This window comes from Heterodontus francisci, chromosome 7 (genome assembly GCF_036365525.1).
Source record: "Heterodontus francisci isolate sHetFra1 chromosome 7, sHetFra1.hap1, whole genome shotgun sequence".
NCBI lineage: Eukaryota > Metazoa > Chordata > Chondrichthyes > Heterodontiformes > Heterodontidae > Heterodontus > Heterodontus francisci.
Genome location: NC_090377.1, coordinates 70087253 through 70111410, shown reverse-complemented (window position 1 = coordinate 70111410; position 24158 = coordinate 70087253). Strand labels below are relative to the sequence as shown.

Here is a 24158-nt window from a genome sequence, read left to right as displayed (position 1 = left end):
AATGCGTAGGTCTGAGATGTATTCAGAGCAGCTTTGCTGAACTATCTTAACATGAAACCACTACAGCAATGTTTGAAGTCTTTGAGACAAAAGGTTGCTTGCATAGAACTGGTTCTGTGGAGAGACAGGGTGGTACAGTGAATAAGAGAATCAAAAGGCTGGAAATTTGCTGCTGTGAATAAACGCTAGCATTTCCCTGAGGTGATTTGTCTTGCACTTCACATTCTACAGATGTTAAAGCCCTTTTCTCTGTAAAGACCTGAGGTTCTTTGGTAGCACTTTGATATCCTGCTTGAATTCAATCTGTGAAATGGAAGAATCAGTCTGTGACTTGGAGCCCTGCATAGTCTTTGATGTATGATCCAGTTTTTGCTGCTTACCACTTGATGTTGAAAGGATGAAATGAAAATGTACAGATTTGCCAGTACCTCTGCTAAGTATATGTAAGATTAAAAGGTAACCCCCTTTGGAGTATGTAGTTAGAAATGTTAAACAGATTAATACTTTCCTATTGTTCTTTTATTTAAAAATGTAGATTATATCTAGAGGAAGTGCACTGAGTTTTAATTTCAGATTTGGGGTAAAAATAGCAGGCTCCACAAGACTTCTGCACTTTATACAAGTCATTCTTCCTAGAAAATATAACAGAATTAATTGCAAAATGGTTACTTGTATTGTCAGTAATGTTCTTTTCACTAGATTTGCAATAGAAATGTATATACAGTGCGGAGACACTTGTTTTTTTTAAAGTTTTGCACCTAATTTCTAATCAAATGAGACAAATTAATTGTAAGACTATAATTAGTTTTCTTCGATAACCTTTTCCTTGTTTTATCTTCTTTACATGTACCCAATAAATGACATAATTTTTCAACTTCTGATGCAAGTATGTGATGCCCAGGGTCAATCCACTTGCCACATCTGTTTACAGATTGAGAATTTATCTTAAAAAGTTTGATAATGTTATTTAAGACTTAATTATTTAAAATATATTTATTTTGGAGTGCTGAATTTGATTACGGTGCATGTCTATTACCAAAAGTTGTATTTTTTGTCTACTTATAGTATTATTTATTTATATTATGGCGATTCGAAGAGACTTAGCTGTTGGCAGAAAAAAGACAGAAGCGCAAGGGGAGAGCCAACTGTGTAACAGCCCCGACAACCAATTTTATCTGCAGCACCCGTGGAAGAGTCTGTCTCTCTAGAATTGGCCTTTATAGCCACTCCAGGCGCTGCTCCACAAACCACTGACCACCTCCAGGCGCTTACCCATTGTCTCTCGAGACAAGGAGGCCAAAGAAGAAGAAGATAGTATGATTTTGAAATGAGACATAGAATATTGTAATCCTCATTGATATTTAACATGATTTCTGGTAAATTTAATTTGTTTATTTTTTTTTATTATAAAGGCTTATCATGATGTAACAAATCAACTATCAAGTAAGACACAGCCTCAAGATCAACCAATTATGAAAGGTAAGGCAACATTGGAAGTGAAGAGCTACAGGCCACAATTTTCCCTTTGCACAGCATACATGTAAATTAATATGCTGTATCATGGGTAATTGAACTTTTGCACAAAGCTGTTATTTCCCTCCATCCATCACCCATTTGTTTTCTAAGTGTAAGCAAGAACAGTATAAAAACTGCTTTATTTTCATTCACTGTTAGGATGATGATGCAGCCAGCAAGAAAGGCGAAATGCTCCAGCACTTACTTAGTTTAGGCTAATCTGGCTTGAATCCTAAATTCAACTTGAATAGACAAAATTGAGAAAAATATGCAGTTATATATGCAAAATGTGAAATTTGAACTCATATAACTTATTATTGGATATAATTTATGGCATGTTCTGATGATCAGTTAACTTGTGTAGAAAATTTTTAAAAAGCGTACATACAAGGTAAGCAAGGCAATGTCAAAATTCAGCCTTGCATTACCTTGTTTAATAGTTGTAATTTTTTTTAGAAAGGATTAATCTGCAGTAAACCCAGTTTCAAAACTAGAAAATATAAGGACATAAACCAGGCAGGCAGGAGTTAAAATTGCTTGGGGGCCTCATCTGCTGATGTCCTGCACTAGTCCCACAGGCAATGATTTTAACCTAGTCTAATAAGCAGGCGAGAAACATACCAGATGAAAACCACCTTGGTCCTTCTTTAAATAATCGGCCTCCAATGATTTCATTGTGGCCCTACTGCTATTTTAACCTTGGGCCTGAGCAAGGAAGTGTTTGCGGCTTCTCCACCAAGCCCACCTCGTGGAAGATGGGTCGAGAGCAGAAGAGTAGGTCTTTTTATTCTACAACAACTTGTATTTATATAGCACCTTTAATGCAGTAAAATGTCCCAAGGTGCTTCACAGGAGCATTATAAAATAAATTTTGGCACTGAGCCGCTTAAGGAGATATTAGGGAAATGAGTCCAAGAGGTAGGTTTTAAGAAATGTTGTGAAGGAGGAAAGAGAGGTAAATATTAAGGAAGGGAATTCTAGAGTTTAGGGCCTTGGCAGTTGAAGGCATGGCCATCAATGGTGGAGTTATTAAAATTGGCGGTGCTCAAGAGGCCAGATTTAGAGAAATGCAGATATCTTGGAAGGTTGTGGGCCTGGATGAGATTAGACAGATAGGAAGGGCAAAGCGTGGAGGAATTTGGAAACAAGGGTGAGAATTTTAAAATCGAGGCATTGCTAAATGAGGAGTTGATGTAGGCCAGCGAGCAGAAGGATGATAGGTGAATGGGACTTGGTATGAGTTAGGACATGGTTAGCACAGTCTTGGATGACTTCATGTTATGAAGGATACTTTTATTATGGGGCCCATGAGGAACAGAAGTGTTCCTCCAAACCCCACAAGGAAAGTTTAGGCCTACCCTGCCCTGGACTCACTTCTGTCTGATTGACTTACCTGACTGCTGGGGACTGTTCCTTTGGATGCTGGTTTATCGTGCGCCTCAGACTTCACCGGTCCAATTCGTCCCCAAGTTAAAATCAGAATTTATATTTAGAAAACAAAAGTAAAAAATCTGAAATAAAAACAGAAAATGCTGGAAAAAAATCAGCAGGTCAGGCAACATCTGTGAGGAGAAAAACAAAGTTAATGTTTCAAGTTGATATTTTATGTAAGAGTTTTTTATTGTTTACTTCAAACTGGTTTTTAAACTGTTGAAACTAATTCTCTGTCGAATTGTTAGTGTTAGTGGAAATATAGCTTTGCAGTAAATGATCTATAAATGTTACTTTAAGTTACAGATCATTTTAACAGGCATGCAGTAGTATGTATGCAAAGAAATTGAAACTAATTAATTTGTGGGTCGATTTAGTCTTGTCTTTCAATAACACAGCATCTACTTAAGAGTTAAGCACTGTTTCGTTTATTTTCCAATTCAGACCTGCATAACTTAAGATTCCTTTCTATAGTAGCTAGGATTTAGATTTACTCTGCTTTTCTCATGTGCATAAAAACTATTACACAATGAACTAAAGTTTCTCCTAAATATATTCAAAATATATCATTTTCCAATATTTTTCTATACTATACGTTATAAAATAAATCAAATTGAATTAATTGGGTTAAATGTTAAATTTAACTATAATGTATATTATTAGTCTTTTGTGTTAGTTCTAATTAAACATGAGGGCATAGATTTTCCAATGAAGGCATATTTCTGATAGGGTGGGATTCTGCCATGAGCCCAGCCTAATGCTCGAGGTAGGCTTCCACTGTCTGTTGTGGACTTGTGCCGTACTGGAGGTGGGCACTTGCTGCTGGAGATCTCTGAGGCATGTCCGATACTGAAATAAAATGAGCTGAATTTTAAAGGAACAACGTGGATGAGAACGGAGGCTTAGGGGGACATAAAATCAGATGAGGCACATTGGACAAGGCTGACATCGTGACGTCCCATCCCGATTTTGTGCTTATTGACAAACATGGAGGCCAGAGGTCTGACGGCAAAGAAGTGGACAGGTAATTTGGAGGCCAATTAAAAGTGATTTTATGGCCTGGATTGGATTTTGGAAATGCAGCATGGGTTTCACAGGCCTTCAGAGGCTTGCCTTCTTCAAGGAGGTGACATGGTGGTAGGAGAGCATGGCTGCCTGCTTGGGGAGGCCATCGGGAGTACAACCATCAAGGGCCTGGAAGATTTACAAAGGGAGGGCTGCATGCATTGCATGAGGAGTGAGGGGAAGGTGGTTGAGCTATTTGGGGTGGGGGGTGGTGGTGCCATTATAATGAGTTCCTTTTATGTGGTCTGATGCAACATAAATGAGAGTCGTCCGCACTTGTCTGCCTAACATGATCTCTGCTGGTGACAGTAAGCCCATACCCATAGTTGTAGCTCTGAGGTGGAGCATGGCAACACGAAAATCTTGTTTCATTGTCCTACACTTTAGGATAAGTGTTTTGACTCTGTGAACCATTCACTCGGTGAGACCATCAGATCTAAGGTAATGTGATGAGGATGTCACATGGTTTACACCCCGTTTGGCGCACATATCCCTGTAAGGTTTGCCCAGATATTGTGGCCCATTGTCAGAAATTATTTCTTCAGGTGCACCAAATGGACTGAATATAGCACTCAATGTGTCTGCGACAACCACACTTGAAGTGTATTTCATGTCTGACAATTGGAAATTTGGAGAAATAGTCAGTGACTAAGATTGTCTTCTCCATTAATGAAAAATAGGTCAGTGGCGATTTTGGACCAAGGGACTGAGGAAATGTCGTGAGGGTGTCGAGGTTCTTTGCGTTGTTGTGGCTGTTGGCTCTGCCATGTCTCACACATCCTTACTAACCTTTCAATGTTAGTAACCTCTGATCGCTGACCAATAAACAGTGTCTTGTGCCAGTCATCTTGTTCGCTCTATGCCTATATGGTCTTGGTGAAGTTGTGACAGTTGGAGGGCTTTGGGCACAATCACTTGTTTTCCTTGGAAAGTGACACCTCTCGAGATACTGAGTTCATCTCTATAAGGCCAAAAGCTTCTGAGGGTTTCTGGCACCTCTTTCACAATGTCAGGCCAACATTCTATGATGACTCTCCACAGGGCCTTCAGTTGTGGGTCATTGGTTGTTTCTGATTGTAGTTGGTCATGCTTGCGCAGACCAAAATTCAATAAATCGATTTTGAGCACATTTTCCAACACGATGTCCATGCTCTCCACTTGTAGATCCAGTGGAACTTCCTCATTCTTGTTCAGGTTTGGCAGTCTGCTCAGCATATCTGAGGTGACCATTTTGGTACCCGGTTTGTAGCAGACGTTGAAGTTGTACCCCTGTACTTTCACGAAGAGCCACTGTAGTTGAGGTGGTGCGCTTGTTAATGGTTTGCGCCAGATCATCCCCAGTAGCTTGTTTCCACCGTGAACAGCTTACCAAACTGGTAGATGTGGAACCTTGCAAACCCAAACACCAAAGCAAATGTTTCACGCTCTATATTTGAGTAATTGGACTGTGCTGAGGATAAACATTTAGACCTGAATGTAATTGGTTTGCCATCCTGCAGGATGCAGTTCCTAGCCCTTTCTGTGAGGCATCGACTTCCAGGGTTGTCTTCTTCCTTGGATCATAGTACTGCAGGGTACAGGTTTCTGCTGACAAAGCTTGTTTGAGAGACTCAAACATATGCTGATTGTCCTCCTGCCGTATAAATGGTGCGTCTTTCTGTAACAGCTCTCTCAGTGCAGATGCTTTGTCAGAAAAATTTGGAATGTATGATGCCAAGAAGTTGTCAAAACCAAGACATCTCTGGAGATCCTCCTTGTGGGGTAGGCATATGCCTTATATCTTCGATTTTGCTTGGGTCAGGAGGAATTCCGCAACCAGAATAGATGGAGCCAAAGAAATTGATCTGATTTACATTCACCTGGCACTTCTTGCTGTGAAAAACAAGCCCATCACGATGAGCTACTGTCGTCAGTGAAAGGAGATTTTGAGCACATTCTTCTTTAGTTTTGCCCATTACCACAATGTCATCAGCAATGCATATGCAGCCAGGCATGTTTTCTATAATTCTGTCCATATGCTGCTGATACTGATCTTGACTGGCAGATAAGCTGAAGGGTAGTCTCTGGAAGCAATATCTTCCAAATGGTGTCCTGAAGGTGGTGACTTCTTGAGAATCCTTAGCTAGGTGTACCAACAATATCCATGTTTAGCATCAAACTTGGAGAAGAATTTAGCTCCTGTGAACTTGGGATTCAATTCCTGTAACATTGGAATCTTGTGGGGGCATCTCTTTAGGGAAGGTTTAGATGCCTTGGATCTAGACATACCCTGATTGCTCCATCCTTCAGTACGCATGTGATTGGGCTGCACCAGTCTGTGAGTTGATGCACACGACAGATGATGCCATTGCATTCCATGTCATCTAACTCACGCTTAAGCTTTTCTTGTAAGTGCACGCTGCAGTTTCTGGGACTGTTGATTGACGGAATTGCATCCTCTCTGAGGTGCAGTATGGCATCGCCTTTGAAACTTCATATGGCGTCAAACCTGTCTGGTTGCATTTGTTGTCGGTTGTGGACCGACTCAATGTAGGTACCCTTGGTCTCTTCTGCTGTAGCGGGTACCTTAGTCACCTCATGGATGGTCACGATGTTGAGGTCCTTAATGCTGGTAGTCCTGCCAATGCTGGTCCGCTTGTGTCTACTAGGTAGGATATTTGTGGTTTCCATGCCGACTTGCCATAGCTGCATAGCATTGTGAATGTGCCACTGCAAGGGATAGGTGAGCTGTTGTATGCAGATAACTTGGCAGTTGTCAGTTGTATCATCGATTTCCAATGACTCCGGTACATATCTTTGAGGATTCAGACTGGTAGGATATTTCCACTAGCGTTGGTGTCGATCTTAACCCTTTGTGTGTGTTTTCCAGTTTTCTTTGGACACGTGATGTTAATAGTGATGAAAACTTCCAGTTGTTTGACTTCATCAACATGATAAGCCTGAGGTATTGATTCTGTGCAAGCCCTCATTTCCAACTGCCAATAGTATTTTTGCAACCTGTTTTTCTGGTTCTACAAGTACTTGGTCTGTAAAGAAAAACTGCATTCTTTGTGGGAACAGTTTGAACTCAGATAGGATATCCTTGGCCTTCCAGTTCATGCTGGGAAATTTGGTAGCCATCTTTCTGCTGTTCATTTGCTTTAAAAACTTGCTTTAAGACTTGTTCTACGGGTCTGTACTGTTTTCTCTTTTAAAAACAACACTCTTGGCTGCTTTGATTGACAGGAGCAGGTATTTAGCAGTGCTTGTCTGTTTATCTAGCTTCCAGCACTCTAGTCTGTCTGTTTACACAGCTGTGCAGTAGTGCTTTTTTCTCTCTGCTAGAGTTTGTTTATGTAGCCTTTCAATAGGTGATTCTTCACATTTAAGTGGTTTTATGTTTTTTTTAAACTTTGGCTGAGTGAATGAAAGCTCTTCATGCTGGAGTGATTTGATTTTTTTGAAAGCTTTAGCTGCGAGCTGCATGATTGAAAGATTCCCGCGCTTTTTGCTGTCGGATGCTTCCTGTAATGGCGCTAACTTAGATTAGCCTGGGAGAGGATCCTTTGAAAACAATCGATGGGGATTGGGTTTTCCCTGTTTTTTTCTTTTACTGAACCTTTTAAAAAAAAACTTTGCAAGCACCTCAAAGCTTTTTTTCAATGGGGATTCCTGCACCATCGGATAATGACTCACCCGATCGCAGTGATTGATTTGCAGTTTGTCGTTTAGCATTCTATCTTCTACAGCTTGAGGTAAGTGTTTTCTTCTTTCCCTGTTTGGGCCAGTTATTTTTAAACTTTCTCTCTTTTAGCTGTAGGAAGGTAGTTTTTAAAGCTGTTTTCTCTGTGGTCTTCAATCTTAGATTCTGTCTTCTCACCACAGCTGCCAGCATGTATTGATGAAATGCCACCATATAATCAGTTCTTTTTATGTTGTCTGATGCAACATAAATGAGATGCATGGAACCCAGTTGGCTGAAGATCTCAAACAGGTTTATTACACCTTACTATTATATACAGTACAGAGCTAACTATTTATATAACTTGCCTCTAGGTGTTACAGTTGTAGAGTGACTCAGGCTCTGAGTCTCATGACTGCGTGCTGGTACTGAGCTCATTAGGATACTAAGATCTTAAAGGGATATCACTCTTAAAGGCAATCATACAACAGCCATTACAAAGTGAGCAATGGGCAAGTAACACCTGGGCAAGGCACACAAGTGGGCAGCAAGAAGAAGGGACCGCTGGCAGGAAGGACTGACTTTTGGGGAGAGGTTTCCTATCTTGGGCCTCTTCATCCAGACTTCGAGGACCCTATTGAACACAAGGTGCAGTAGAACAGGAGGCAGGGCCAGGCACCTGCAGCAACACAGCAACAACCTGTGAGCCCAGAGGAGGGTCAGCAGTGGCCTCCAAATGATAAAGAAGGGCATGGAGGAGAGAGAGAGGGAGTTTCCCCACGCAGAAGGAGGTAACCTCCAGTAAGAGTCTACAGGTCGAGACTGAACTATCAGCAGATGTCCGAGAGGCAGTGCCACCGAAGACTCCGCCTCTCCAGTGAGGCCAGCACTGACCTATGCGCCATGTTGCAGGACGAGCTGTGCCCCATGCGACGTTGTGGGCATCCGATGCTAGTGGCCTTAAAGGTCACCTTGGCGCTGAACTTGTACAGCTCTTAATCATTCCAGGGGGCATGTGTGGGCTCTCACAGTCAGTGCCTATGGGTGCATCAAGGAGGTCACCAATGTCCTGTTCAGGAGGGCCAGAGCCTATGTGCGCTTCAGAGCAGATCACAACTCTCAAGCTGAGATGGCCATCAGTTTTGGGGACTTCGCTGGATTTTCCTAGTTGCAGAGTGTCATTGACTGTATGCCCATGGCCATCAAGACCCTGGAACACCAGCCGGTGGCCTTCATCAACAAAAAGGGCCTCCACTCCCTCAATGTACAACTGGTCTCCAAGTACCATAAACAGATGCTGCATGTCTGTTCAAGCTTCCCAGGAAGTTGATATGATGCCTACATTTTGAAGAGATCCCAAATGCCAGAACTACTTTTCCAGGCTACCTGCACCACCCCCCCACCCCCCAACCAGGTATGGATCCTTGAAGCCAAGGGATGCACACTGAAGACATGGCTCCTGACGCCTGTGAGGAGCCCATACACAGGGCTTTGAACTCGGCGGCCTTCCAAAATGGAAGTGCCGCCAAAGAGCCCCTGTGATATTACACGTGGGGGCTCATGTAAATAGAGGGGTGGAGCAGTTGCCCCCAATGACGTAGAGGGGCCGGCCACCGCATCCCCGGCAATGGCGTCCGGCACCACTGTGCAGGCGCCAGCACCATTTTTAAAGGGCTATAAGCCCTTAACACAGATATAAATTTTATAAAGCTACAGTAGTTCCAATTTTTATTAAATAAACAATTATGTTATGGAGGCCCTTCCCCAACCCTCCCAATGGTCTTTTAATTGGCCCTCATTGACAAAAATCACTTTATTCCCTACCCGATCTTCCCCTTGCCCCCAACCTTCTATCATTTGCCTTTCAACCCTTCCCCACCATTCACACAACCAATAAAAATTGTTTTCCCCACTCCCCCACCCCTCCTGCCCTAAAAATTTTATTCCTCCCCACTCCCCACCAGGTTTTCACCTCGGAACTCCGTACGCAGGTAAGTTTATTTACATACCATTATTGTTAATTTACATATTTAGATGAAGGGTTCTTCTCGACGTTGGGGGTCAAGGCGGGCCTCTCCCCGTAGAATTTTACTGGTCCCCCTACCGCATCCTGCGGCGTCGAGGGGCTGGTAAAACTCAGTCCACAGATGCAGAGGAGAGATACAATGCCTGCCACCGGACAATGTGAGCTACCATTGAGCAGGCCATTGGTCTGCTCAAGATGAGATTCAGGTGCCTAGATCGGTCCAGTGGAACTCGTCAGTATGCCCTGGCGAGGGTCTCACGTAACGTCGTGGCCTGCTGTGCACTGCACAACCTGGCCCTGCCGAAGTGAGAGGCAATGAGCAATGGGGATAGTGAGGAGTGGACTGCCTCCACAGATGATGTGGATGCGCAGCAGGAACATGGGCAAGCCAGTCCAGATGAAGGACCCCAGGGACAACTGGAGAGTGGCCATGAGTTACATGAGTGATGCCTTTATACATTCTTGTTTCCTTTGATCCTTACTACCACTTGTACCTTGACCAACAAAAAGCTACCTTTATGCAGCCATGTTGTCACTTTCCTTCTTTAAAAATGCATTGGCTTATTGAACATTTGTGCAGAGCAGATCTGGTCTGGCTCCAGAGATGACCCTCACAGCATGTTGTATCGCCTCCAGCCTCTTCATAGCTGAGCTGCAGTGAAGAGCCAAAGGCTTAACGGAAGAGAAAGGGAGGAAGTCTATGCTTGACTGTAAATAAGTCATTTCTATCACAATACAAGCTTCCCTTTGCATGTGAAAGACACACTTACCCTTGATAACCCTGTGATTCTATGTGCAATTCTTAATTCCCTTACATGAACTCCTATGTGGTGTTCCCCCCTGCACTGGCAGCTGAGTTGGAGGCTTGCTGCTGAACTTGTTGCTCTGTAGCTACGGATGACCTTGGTGGTCATCCTCTAGATGCCTTAGGCTTGCAGGGCCCTGGCATACTGAGGGCCTCCTGCACAGAACCAGTACCATGTTCTGTCGGCAGGGATGAAGGAGAATGTGGCGAGTCTGGCAAAGGGGCAGAAGAGCAGATGGTCAAACCAAGAGCACCTTGAGAGGAGCCCCAGCTGTGGGAGGCAACCCCTTCTCCACCCTAGCAGGGCAGATTTCTGCCTCCCTGCTGACCTGAGAGTGCAGAGGACTTGGTGCTGACTCTAGGACCCCTGTTCCACTCTTGACTCGCTACTGCTGTCTTGTACCCGTGGTCAAGACAAGAGTATGCACATCTGCACGATTGTCCTGCAGTGCTCTGCTAGACGTAGCTTGCTATCAGAGCCACCAAGCTCTCAAAGGAGGATGCCACTCGTGCACCAGTCAGAGACAATGTCGAGCTCAAGGCCTGGATGGACTCCTCCATCGTCTGTACTTGGGCACACAATGCCTCTGGCATCTCTGTCAGATGTAACAAAACCTCTTGCTGCTGTATTTCCCATGTTGCCATCAACACCAGAGGCACATCATGAGCTTGAGGCTCAGCTGCTTGGGTGCATGTGTGCTCTGCTCACCAGTTTGAGTTCCCAGATCTAAACTCAAGCACAAACCTACAAAGGTGCGAGTATCTGCGCTGGTGGAGAGTGCAGGAGTATGAGGTGCCGACGGACCCTCTGAGCCACCTTCCTCCCCCTCAGAGGTAGAAGGCTTCCCGCGGATTCAGAGGCTGTCTGATTTGGCACCATTTTGCCTGCATGAGAGAACAGAGACATGTAAGGGTCAAGGGGCTGCCCTCCCACCATACCACACACCGTGACATTACTGACGCCTGTGGGCACCGGATGCCTGATGAGCAGCATGGCTCCGTTGCTGCAGATGCAGTCTTGTGCCCCATGTCCTGGGGAGGTTCCCGTGCCTCTGCAATGCTCTGGCCATCTTGCGCTCCAGCCAGCTCCATGGCCGCCTCCTCCATCATTGTTAAGACATGCAGAAAGGGTTGCCCACCACCAGTCTTGACCTATTCTCTCCGATTGTGTGCTGTCTTCTCCTGCAGACAGAGGGAAGGAAGCTGCTTGTCTCCCAGCAATATCAATGCCAACACATAGGCTGCTGGCAGTCCAGCTGCCGCTGACAGGGGCACACAGACACCTTCTGCATGCGGGGACGTCACAAGATTGTGTTATGACAGGGGCCCTCCTTTCAGGGCCACTTCACCATCCCGCTGTCAGTCATCTTGCATCCCCTGACCCTTTGCCCACATCTAGGTGGTTGATCCCTCTCCTCCAAATGCACCGTCCTGCTTTGCCAGATGCAAGGCCCAAGGGATTGAAGGCATTAAAAGGTACTCACTTTCGCAGTCCGGATGAGGTTAAGTCTCTTGCGGCATTGAATCCATTTGGATGGCGTAACTCCACAGCTGTTGACTGCTTTGTGATCTGGAGCCAGGCCTGCTTGGTTTGGCTCCCAAGTCTCCTCCTCCCATTCTCGAGAACAAGATATCCCTCCTCTACTTTGCAGCCTACAGAAGCACCTGAAGGGAATCATCAGGGAAGCGTGGGGTGCACAGGTTCCCCTCTCAGCCATCTCTTCAGTTTCCTCCTCTCCCAGGCATTTATAAGATAGATTTCAATGCAGGGCTTACAGCCCTTTGAAAATGGCTACGCAATTGGTCAGATGTCACGATTCATTAGGCTCAATTTGTCAGCCGCTGCTGAATCACCTGCTGCTGGCCGCTCCTGCCCCTGACGTGCCTCATGCCCGATTCCGATCCTGACAGGGGGCCCGGCGTCTGACTAATAAAATTCGGCCCAGTGTGTCAGTAAATAAAGTGGAAATGATGCAAATAATTTTAAGCCCCCAAAATGGGTAGGTTTGTGCTGGGTGGGAAGTTAAAATATCAAAAATGTCAGACCTGCAATGAACCCGCCCCCTTCCAGTTTTAGCAGAGGCTGAACGAGGGGTGGGCAACCAATCCGCATTCAGGTGGCGGGTTGGTCAGTAAAACCTTCTAAGGAGGCTCTACACCTCTATTTTAGCATGATTTCTATTTTTAACTAACTTTGGCTAGGTTTCCCTGGCCTTGGGAAACCTGGCAGGTAAAAAGAGTTGAGAGGAACAGTATCCATAAGGTTAGTACAGTAAGGGGCTGTTTTACTTATAGAAGAGAAGGATGAAAGGAGATTTGATAGAGGTGTTCAAAATAATGAGGAGTCCAGACACAGTAGATAGACAGAAACTGTTCCATTGGTGGAAGGGTTGCGAACCAGTGGACATTGATTTGAGGTGATTGGCAAAAGAACCAACAGTGACATGCAAAAAACTTTTTTTACCCAGCGAGTCACTAGGATCTGAAATGCACAGCCTGAGAGTATGTTGGCTTTCAAAAAGGAATTAGATAAGGACCTGAAGAGAGCAAATTTGCAGGGCTACAGGGAAAGGGAAGGGAAGGGAAGGGGAGTGGAACTAGCTGATTTGCTCTTACAGAGAGCTGGCACAGACATGATGGACTGAATGATGTCCTTCTGTACTGTAATCATTCTATGATAGTGCCTTTACACCACTGCTTGTGGGTCAGGAGGAACAGGACTGTTTCCTTCAGGCTTCATAAGCTACACTGTAAATACCCCATCCCTCATGACCTATTTGACCCTAATACTTCCACAGTCTCTGACCCACGATCACCGATCTCCCCCGCAATATTGCCCCCTGCAATCACTGACACCTCCTCAATCATTGACCCCTCGCCCCTGCAAGTCTCACCCCCACAATCTCTCCACTAGACCTACCTGCTCTGCAGCTACGGTCGTGTGTGATAGGTTTTCCTGTCTGATAGGCAGTTTGGCGTGTCACTCAGGCTGGCTGTTGGGTCGAAAACCTGGAGAAAAAAAATCAAAACTGCAGGGCATTTGGGAAAAAACAGTATTTTGGGTTTTCTGTCCATAACTCGTCCACCCACCCATAAAGTGGCAGGAATGCCTCAGAATTTTGGCCCACTATTGACCTTTTAATCCATCCCAACACATGATTTGCTTTGCTTACTGCCACCATGCTTTGCTGTGATAGTTTCAATTTATTGTAAATCAGGGCCCCAGATCTCTTTCATTTTCCGTGTGCATTAGTATTATTTTCTTTCAGTTTCAATGATAGACCCTTCCTAGATTTTTACTCTACCTGAGGCACTTTGCATTTTGTTACAAACAGGCAGTTAATTTTTTTTCCCTCTGATTAAATTGCCGTTTTTTTTTCAACCACCTGTCTGTACCTCGAATTTTTTTCACTCTCTTAAACCCTAATAGTAAATTGTGCCAGCAACATGGATTTTAAAGTTAAAACAAAGAAGTAGGGTTTATTAACAGACTCTTAAACTCAGGAAGTGGTTTAACTTCACCATGCATGCTTACAGACATTCAGGGAAGAGTTAGGCATAAAAAAAGGCAAGGACAGGTATTAAATAGAAACTTAACTACTAGCTAATATGGATTTCAGTTAAAACTAGTGTCCATGAATATCAACAAAAGTGTCCAAAAGTTGGAGATCACCAATTGGAAATGCAAACTGAAGAGGAGATGTTGGAGCTATCTCTTCTCTTACAAATTTATTTTTCTTTGCACCCTCAAAGATAATAATAGAGACCGCTAAATTGCTAAAGTCACCTTATTTTAGAAGGAAAGGAGACAGGGAGAAATCAGACCTTTTCTGCTGTTACTGCAGCTTGCCTTTGGGTTGGTTTGTTTCTTGCTGGAATTTTCAAAGTGTGGCTTCTCTTTAATTTTTCTTGTTGAAAAGGCCTTAGAGAGAAAAGTCAATGCAGCTTGAAGACAGGCTGTGGCTTCTTGCAGGGAAATGTGTCTCCAGCACACAGCAGCTGTATAATTGAGGACAGGCTGTACTCACAAACAGTTACAGTTTCGAATCTACACAGGTTGGATAGGGATCTCCTGGGTCCTAAAACTAGACTCTTCTCAAGTGGCTGCCCCACCTGACCGCTGTCCTTCATTTTGACAATCAGAACACAGAAGTACAAACTTAAAACCTGCTGTACAAAATGGCAGTTGACATTAATACTCAAATGCACAACATAATTTACAAGGGGGTTCACATCCATTAGTGACAATTTGTCTACATGTTATTTCATCTGCCACCAGTATGTCCAATTCCCAACTATATTCAAATCCTCCTGTAGTTAATCCTCTTCAGCTTTGGCGTGTACCACCTTTATTAGCTTTGTATTATCTAAAAATAAAAATTTAGCCACTGTGCTTGTGACTCCTAGTTTTAGATCATCAAGAAAGATATGGAACAAAAGAGACCCATGTAGAACCTCATGGGTAACATTTTTCTAGGCTGATTACAGTGCCTGTACCACTACACTGTGGGTTTTATTGGTCAACCAATTTCATATCTATTGCAAAATATATCCACTGATTCCTGCTTTCTTTGGTACTGCCGTTCCAGAGGAACAACATCAAAGTCTGACTGAAATCCAAGTACTCCAAATCTACAGCCTTACCCCTATCATGCTTCTTCGTCACACCCTCAAAGTAAATTAGTAATTTAGATTGGCAAGACCTTCCGTTCATGAACCTATATTGGCTAACTTTTGTTTTTATCTCTACCTAGATGCTCCATGATCTTATCTTTAATAAGGGTTTTCATAACTTTACCCGCAATGGATGTCAAACTCACTGGTGTCTAGTTACCTGGATCACTTTTGAAAATAGTAGAAGTAACATCTGCCTTTTACCATCTCCTGGCACTTCTCCAGTATGCAGTGATTTCTGGATGATCTGTGCCACAGTTTCTGCAGTTTCCTCCCTTATTTCTTGAAGAATCCTTGGATGCATCTTATCCGGCTCCAGAGATTTATTTATCCTATGACTGCACAGCTGTTTGGCAATCATGCTGGTAGTGATGTGAATAATGTCACAACTTACCTCTGCAAAATCGTCTTGTTCTTTCTCAAGATCAAATTAATCTTTTCATTGGTAAAAACCTAACATGACACTTTTGCTGCCTCTCTAGCATCAGTTGTTACCTCCTCACCCGGTACCAATTTCAATGGCCCCCCTTCATACCTAATTTTTTATTTTCTCCTAAAATAACAATAAAAACTTTTTATTATTGTTCATTTCTCTCCAATTCATTTTCACTCGAAAATTTTTCTTTCCCATTCTGATACCTATTTTCACTCGACCTCTGTTGTTTTGCTTTAATAACATTATGCATGATAGCATAATTAATCACAAAGAACTATTCAATAAGTACATTTATTGATGTGCTACAAATGCAATGAAACATAGAAATATAATACAAAGCATGCACTAAACACAAAATTATATATAATAGTGAATGTTAATGCTTGAAGTTACCAAACACGAAAAATATCTTTCAATCTTGCTCACCACAGAGATGTCTTATGGAGGCTGTTACAAAATTGGGCACCAGTAAACAGAGGAACAAAGGAACATAGGATCAGGAGTAGGCCATTCAGCCCATCGGGTCTAGAGAATAGAGGCCCAGTTTCTCCAATCTCTCTTCATAGGACAGTCCTGCCATCCCGGGAACAAGTCTGGTGAACCTTTGTTGCATTCCCCCTATGGCAATAATATCCTTCCTAAGGAAACGGGACCAAAACTGCACAAATTACTCCATGTGCGATCTAACCACAGTTCTATACAATTGAAGCAAGATTTCACTACTCGTACTCAAATCCTCTTGCGATAAAGGCTAACATACCATTAGCCTTCCTAATTGCTTGCTACACCTGCATGTTAGCTTTCAGTGACTTATTGACAAGGACATCCAGGTCCCTTTGTACATATACACTTTCTAATCTCTTACCATTTAAGAATTACTCTGCACATTTATTCCTCCTATCAAAGTAGATAACCTCACATTTTTTCACATTATATTCCATCTGCCACATTCTTGCCCACTCACTAAGTCTCTCCAAATCCCCTTGAAGCCAATTTGCATCTTCCTCACAACACACATTCCCACCTACTTTTATGTCATCTGAGAACTTGGAAAGACTCCCCACATCCAAATCATTGATATATATTGTGAACAGCTGGGGCCCAAACACTGATCACTGTGGTACCCTACTAGTCACAGCCTACCAATGTGAGAATGACCTGTTTATTCCTACTTTCTACTTTCTGCCTGTTAACCAGTTCTTAATCCATGCCAGTATATTACCTCCTATCGTTTGCTGCCCCTTGCTGTTTCTTAGATCCACCCAGGTTCCACATTTTGTTCTTCCAAGCTGAGATCCTCCCTTACTAATGTACTGATCCCATTCCTTCTTATCAGCGCAACACCGTCTCCCGTCTCCTTTTCCTCTTTGCCTGTCCTTCCTAAATGTTGAATATCCTTGAATATTCAGTTCCTAGTCTTGGTCACCCTGTAGCCAGGGTGTAAAGTAAAAGACATGGGCCCTGAAACAACAGAGGATGGAAAGGGTGGAGAATTGGAGGTATTGCCAGATGGAGGGGGCCAACTTGCTTCTTCTGAGAATCTGCCCCTTGTAACCAGCATTCAGAATTCCAATGTATCTGGGTGTGTTTCCATGCTGGAAATCATTATGGGAGAAATCTTGACACCTGAAACTTTTCAAAGGGCGAAGACCATTTCCAGGACCCGACCCCGCTCAGCTCAGAGGTGTGCCGATAGCTGGAGACAGCCAATTAACAGGCTGTCCAATTAAAGATGGCAGGCAGGTTCCTGAAGTGGAAGACGCAGTCAGAGGGCCGACAGCACTGGGTGGATCAGCCCCACCAGGAGAGGTGGGTGCTGCTGAGGCTGATAGGGGAGTGCGGATGTACCTCCAGTTGGAGGCAACCTTGGAATCCTGAGGATTTAAACATAAGGATGGCCCACAGCTCTTAGGGCTATCAGTATGGAGGAGAAACTCTTCCATGGGAATGGGCATGGCACAGGTTGCAGCCTTTGGATTCATGCAGCACAATAATGGAGCCAGTGAGAAGAGGGACCACTGGACCTCCAACCTATCACAAGGATGCCGCCTTCCAGTTGTTGCCGGCTTCTGGACTCGGTATGGGGGGGAGCGGACCGATGCTGGGAAAATCCTGGCAGCATCTGCACCTTGGCCCTAAGTGGGTCCTTAATTGACCCTAATTGGCTACCCGGTGTAGCTAGGTGAGTAGCTGTTGCCACTAAGAGCCAGCCTCCAGCAAACGTGCATGGAGGCGGGAACACGTAGGGGAGCTGACCCGATGTGTAACTTTTCAAATTTACTCCTGGCCCCACCTCCAATCCGCCTCCGTGAGATTGGGAAGACTCTGCCCTATGTCTTTGTAAGACCTTATGTGCCTGAGTTCCTAAGGCCCCAACCTGCACCAGGCAAAGGTAAAAGCCCTGCTTGCTTCCTTCAGAGCAGAAAAGGTGAGAAGGATATCTCCTCAGCCTTTCCTGGGTGTCACTTCCACTGTTTGAGTAGCAGGACATGACCCTGATTTTTCCCCTAGTGTGTGCACCTCTGAAATACCATTACCGGGTAGGCCACCTGTCCCAGGATGACCACCAATATCCCCCCTGCCCCCACACACAGTTCTGTGCCCATTTTCGTGAGCATTTTGAAGTTCTGCTCTGCTGCACTTCTACCAGTGGAATGGGACTCCTGAAAATTCGGGGAGATGATTCTTAAAGATCCCCCCCCCCCCCCCCCCCAGAGACAGCACTGCCTCCAACCATCATGCAAACACATATTATTGATATTGAAGACGGCCATCTTTTCATTATCAGTCCACCCAAGGAGGCTGATATTTGCAGTTACTGTCTCATGTGAGCCTTCCCAGCCTCTGGAGCAATTTCAGAAAACACATAGAAAATCACAAACCATGGCCTAACAACAGCTGCGTATGTACAGGTTTGAACATAAGAAATAGGAGCAGGAGTATGCTCTTCAGGCATGCTCCACCATTCAATACGATCATGGCTGATCTACCTCAATTCCACCTTCTTGCATGATCCCCATATCCCTTATTCCCTTAGTATCTAAAAATCTATCAATTTCTGCCTTGAATATGTTCAACGACTGAACATCCACAGTGCTCTGGGAGAGAGAATTCCAAAGATCCATAACCTTTTGAGTGATCAATTTCCTCCTCACCTCAATCTTAAATAGCCAACCCCTTATTCAGAGACTGTGACCCCTAGTTCTAGACTCACCAGCCAGGGGAATCATCCTTCCAGCATTTACCCTATGAAGCCCTTTAAGAATTTTATAAGCTTCAATGAGATCACTGTCATTCTTCTAAATTCCAGGGAATATCGTCCACTCATAAGATCATCTCTTCATCCCAGGAATGAGTCTGTGAACCTCTGTTGCGCTCACTTCAAGGCTAGGCTAGAATATCCTTCCTTAGGTAAGAAGACCAAAATTGTACACAATACCCCAGGTGTGGTCTTACCAAGGCCCTATCTGTATTTGCCTTGGTCTGTGTTTGTCAGCTTTTTTGAATATGGGCATCAGATTTACATATTTCCAATCTATTGGTACCTCTCCAGTGTCCTCATCACTTTCTCATTGTGATTGCTATTGTCTTTCAGATCTACTCCCTGTTCTCCATCAGCACTCAGTGATAAATCCTTAGGTAGTTACTTGTTTTAAATCATTTAACACTGTGTATGAATTTATCACATTTATATCAGCAATTTATACTGCCTTGGTTAACTTGGCGTGGGCCTGTTCATGTTTGCCCTGGTAAATACTTCCAGGAAGTAATCATAGAATATAGAAACACGCAGCAAAAAAGGAGGCCATTTGGCCAATCGTGTTTGTGCTGGCTCATTGAAAGAGCTATACAATTAATCTCACTCCCTTGCTCTTTCCTCATAGTCCAGCAATTTTTTCCTTTACGTGTATTTATCCAATTCCTGAGATACTATAGAATCTGCTTCCACCACCCTTTAATGCAGTGCTTTCCAGCTCATAACATTTCACTGTGTTTAAAAAAAAGACATTCTCATCTTCCCCCTGCTTTATTTTGTCAATGAACTTAAATCTGTGCCCTAAGGTTACTGGCACTCCTGCCAGTGGAAACAGTTTCTTCCTATCTACTCTATCAAAATCTGTCATAATTTTGAACACCTCCCTTAATCATCCCTGCTCTCAGGAGAACAACCCTAGCTTCTCCAGTTTCTCCACCTAACTGAAGTCCCTCAACTCCAATACCATTCTGATAAATCTCTTCTGCACCCTGTCCTTGACATCCTTCCCAAAGTGTAGTGCTCAGAATTGAACAAAATACTGCATCTCGGGCCTAACCAGCATTTTGTAAAAGTTAGCATAACTTCCTTGCTTTTTTACTTTCTGGGAAAATTTTAACGTGGATGAGTGGGTGTGGGTGGGGTAATTAAATTGGCAAAAATTCCGAGTGCGTCAATAAGCTGACTCTAACCCACCAACTTCCAAGTTTTGCTGAGGCGGGACAACGGGCGGGCAGCCAACCCGCTCCCAGGAGGCAGGTCTGTATTTTAAGGCCAGGATTTTGTGAGGCCCCCTGAGGTGGGATTGAAGGCGGAGGGCACAGAGAATCACAACGGGTAGTGGGGAGGTGCAGCGAGGTGTCCAGCGATCTTCCCGGGGGTGGGATAGGCCAACGTTGGCCTTCTCACCCAGAGACCAATTGAGGCCTTTAAATGACCTATTAACAGCCAATTAAGGGCCTCTTCCCGCTGCCCCTGGGATCTTACCAGCGGCGGGGGAGGGGGCCTCCACCGTATGGGGAAGATGCCCTGTAAAACAATGCACCCTCTCTGCAGGCTTGGGGGGAGGGGGTCCCTCTTTCGTGAGCAGTTTGTGGCCCACGGAGGACCCCCACTGGGAGCCACTTTACCCCACTTTACGCCCCTTGAACTGATTGAACCACCCGCCCCCCCCTCCCCCCGCTCTCCTCATCACCAGGGCCTTCCAGACTGGCGATCCCGCCTCAGCTACCTCTGTTCCAGGGTTCCACCACTGGGCCTGGATCAGAAGCCTCTGCAGTACTAGTAGTGGCCACCGCTCCTGCTGGCAATGTCAATGCTGCTGAACTGCCAGCCCTCTGATTGGCTGGCATCTCTTGGAGGCAGGATCCCCGTCTTTAAGGATCCCGGATCCTGAAACTTAGATTTAAAAAGACCAGAGGAGCCCAGCGCCAGGATCCCCGTCTCCAGTACAAAATCCAGCCCTTATGGATCTTGCTGTCACCCTGGCATCGTGACCCGTGGCGGGGAGTGCTGCAGATGGGTCCAGAAGAGGCATGTCATGGACCTCGATGCCAGGAGGGCTCAGACCTATTCTCCTGGCAGCGGTGAGGCTCCGTGGCGCCCCCTCCACCGCCCCCCTGGCTGCTGGGCAATGGGACCTGAATTTAATATTCAAATTAATAAAATGAATATATTTAAATGGACTTACCTTCAATCTTCTGGGCCCACTGTGATCGTTGGCACAGCGGCCGGCACTCCCTGCCTTCAATTCCCCATCTGGGGAAAGGTGGCATGAGACTGGTGGGGAGGGGGGAGGAGTTAATATTTTCTGTCGGGGGTGGGGAGACGGGGTCAAATAAATGTAATGGGTATAGGGGATGGTGGGAAGGGGTGAACTCTAAACTTTGTACAGTCTTGGAGGGGGAAGGTCACATTTAAAAGTTAATTGTTTTGGGGGTGGGGAGAAACCATGATCAGCTTCCCCAGCAGTGGATATTTCGACGTGACATTCAAGAATGTGGCAGGATGAAAGTTCCTGAAGGTGTTGAAGGAGAGGGGAAACCAGGCGCCGCTGTCAATCCTCACAGTGAAGCCACTCTTCATGCTGCCGTCGCAACGTGACCGGGTGGTGACAATCCACCTCTATAATGCCCCTGTTCCTGTCGTGGATGTGCTCACTTTCCTCGCCAGATATGTCGAGGTAGCCGGCAGCAGCACTGATATCAAGAACCCATTTGGGATTTGGACCAGCAAGCGGCAGGTCAAGGTGACTTTGAAGGTCGATGCCAACGGAGCCATGATCCATCCTCCCTCCAGCTTTGCTATCGGGGGAAGTCGCGGCTTCTTGGTCTATGCGGGACAGCCCAGAGTTTGTCGCACCTGTGGCAAATCTGGTCACGTGGCGGCCAACTGCAGCAGAGTCATCTGCAAAAACTGCAAGAAGGAAGGTCATCAGACCAAGGACTGTAAACAGAGTAAGTGCTGCAACCTGTGCAGTGGGGCAGGCTACCTCTACAAAACCTGCCCCAAATGCTGCCTCAGTTATGCTCAGGTGGCAAGGTCCAAGGAAAGGCCGGGAGAAGGAATGTTAATCACATCGGGTGCTGGGAAGGAGACAAGCAATCCTCTCCGCAGCGAGGAAAGTCGACCTGAGAAGGAGAAGAAAGGGGAAGCAGCTGCAAACAACAACCCAACAGCGACCCCGTGCCCAGAAACCCTTCCTCTGCAGACAGAATCAATGGAGGAGGAGGCAGCAGATGGACAAACTGCTCAGTGGCAGGTGGTACAAAGGAAAACCACAAAGAAGAAACCTCCAAAAAAGTAACAAGCCACCACCCAAACCAATGGCAAGAGGAGGCTACCGCCTGAGACAGACTACAGCAGCTCCTCCTCATTGGATGAGGAAGGGCCGGAACAATGGCAAAAGAAGTGGCGGAATTCAAAGGAGCTAGAAGATAAACCACCCCCCCCCCCCAGCTCCGGGACACTGAGAGCAATGAAGCGTCTGGTGCACTCCAGCTCCAGGAAGCTTGGAGCAGTGATGTCTTCGAGGAGGAACAGAGGGGGACGACACCAACAGCAGAGGACAGCCCAAGCCTTGCTGCCTACAAGATCTCCCCCGATGTCACCCTATCGGAACAAACCCCCCATGAGAAACCAGGAGGGGTTTCTGAGCCCAACGAATGTGAAACAGCTTGCATACACTATGGATATGCAGGAACATACCCAAGGACTAGGACTAGCAAGGACACCTGGTGTTGGGTATAAAGATTGTTTTGATTAACGCGCATAGCGTTAAATCCACTACGCAATGTGTTTCAACCTTGGACTACCTCGCCAATGTCAAAGCTGTTTCTGCAGGAGTGTGAAATACCACACCTCAGCACCTACCGGCAACGGTCGCGATGGTAGTCACATGGGCCATCAATCTGGTCAGCGGGAAATGATTCCCGTTTCTCCGACCTGGGTATTCTGCTGCGGTGAGGCAACTTCATCATCTCCGAAGTTAAGGAGGTGGTAGGCGGTCGCCTCCTCGTAGCAGATGTAATGTACAACAATGCTCCACTCCGGATGTCAATGTGTACGCCCCAGTTCAATGCAGCGAGCAACTGACTGTGTTTTCCAGCAGCTCCCACTGCTGCTGGTGACATCCAGGCCGGTCATTCTATGTGGTGACTTCAACTGCATCATTAACGCAGCTGGACGATCCAGCAGGGACAACAGAAAACTGGATGCTACATCCAGATTCCTAATGGAAACAGTAAAAGATGCCAAACTGCACGACGTCTTCAGCAACCCTGCAGACGGAGCACAGCGTAGATACACCTGGTCAAGATCGGACGAGTCTGCCCATTCCAGGATTGACTTTCTGTTTGTGTTCCTTGGTTTCACGGTCAGATCCACCGAGCTCAAGCTGGTGTTATTCTCTGACCACTGCCTCTTAGTGGCCGACTGTCACTTACAGGACGACCAGCGAGTTGGCAGGGGGACATGGAAGCTCAATGGTACACTGCTAACCCCAGAGAACGTTGAGGAACTCAAAAGGGATTACAAAGATTGGAGAACCATGAAGCCCCTCTTTGAGTCTCCGGTGCACTGGTCTGAGGCGATCCAAGAGAACATCAAGAGTTTCTTTATCTTCAAAGGTGTTCAGAGGGTGAGAGAGAGACAGAGGGAAATGTCCTGACTCCAGAAAAGAATGCAAAACTGCTCCGCCTGCAGTCGATGGGGGTCGAGGTCAATGAGGATCTCCAAAAGGTGAAGAGCCAGCAGGCCTTGCTCTTTGCCATGGAGGCCTCCAAGATCATCTTCCGGTCCAGAGTCCGCTCCATTGAGCAGGATGAGACGTGCTTGCGTTTCTTCTTCTAAAAGGTATACACAGAGAGAGCTCTGTGATCAGCAGCCTGAAGGAAAAGGATGGCTCGGTAACGTCTTCGCAATCCGACATACTAAGGATCAGCAAATCCTTTTATGCTGGGCTGTACGACGTGAAGCTCACGGACAGCACAGCCTCCCAGTCCTTTCTGTCATCTATCATGGAGGTCTTAGATGACAACATGAGGGAGAGACTGGACAAACTGCTAACTCTGGATGAGCTGACAAACGCCAGCAGGTCCTTCGAGACGAGTAAAACTCCCGGAAGCAACGTCTTACCGGTTGAGATGTATTTGGCTCTGTGGGACTGGGTCGGCCCAGACCTGCTGGAAGTGTATGAGAGTATGCTTCTGGCTGGTAGCATGTCAGAATCCATGAGGAAAGGCATCATCACCCTCATCTACAAGCGGAAGGGGGAAAGGGCGGAAATCAGAA

The 24158-nt window shown here is 45.5% G+C and overlaps 1 protein-coding gene across 6 annotated transcripts in view; it reads left to right on the top strand.

Moving 5' to 3' along the window:
• The window catches only part of myo3b (myosin IIIB), a 756411-nt gene that overhangs the window by 563290 nt on the left and 168963 nt on the right, over positions 1 to 24158 (top strand). For all 6 annotated transcript variants that reach the window (XM_068035378.1, XM_068035376.1, XM_068035375.1 and 3 more), the window contains one exon: positions 1413 to 1479. In XM_068035378.1, coding sequence (XP_067891479.1) covers positions 1413 to 1479 — 67 coding nt within the window. The remainder of the gene's footprint in view (positions 1 to 1412; positions 1480 to 24158) is intronic.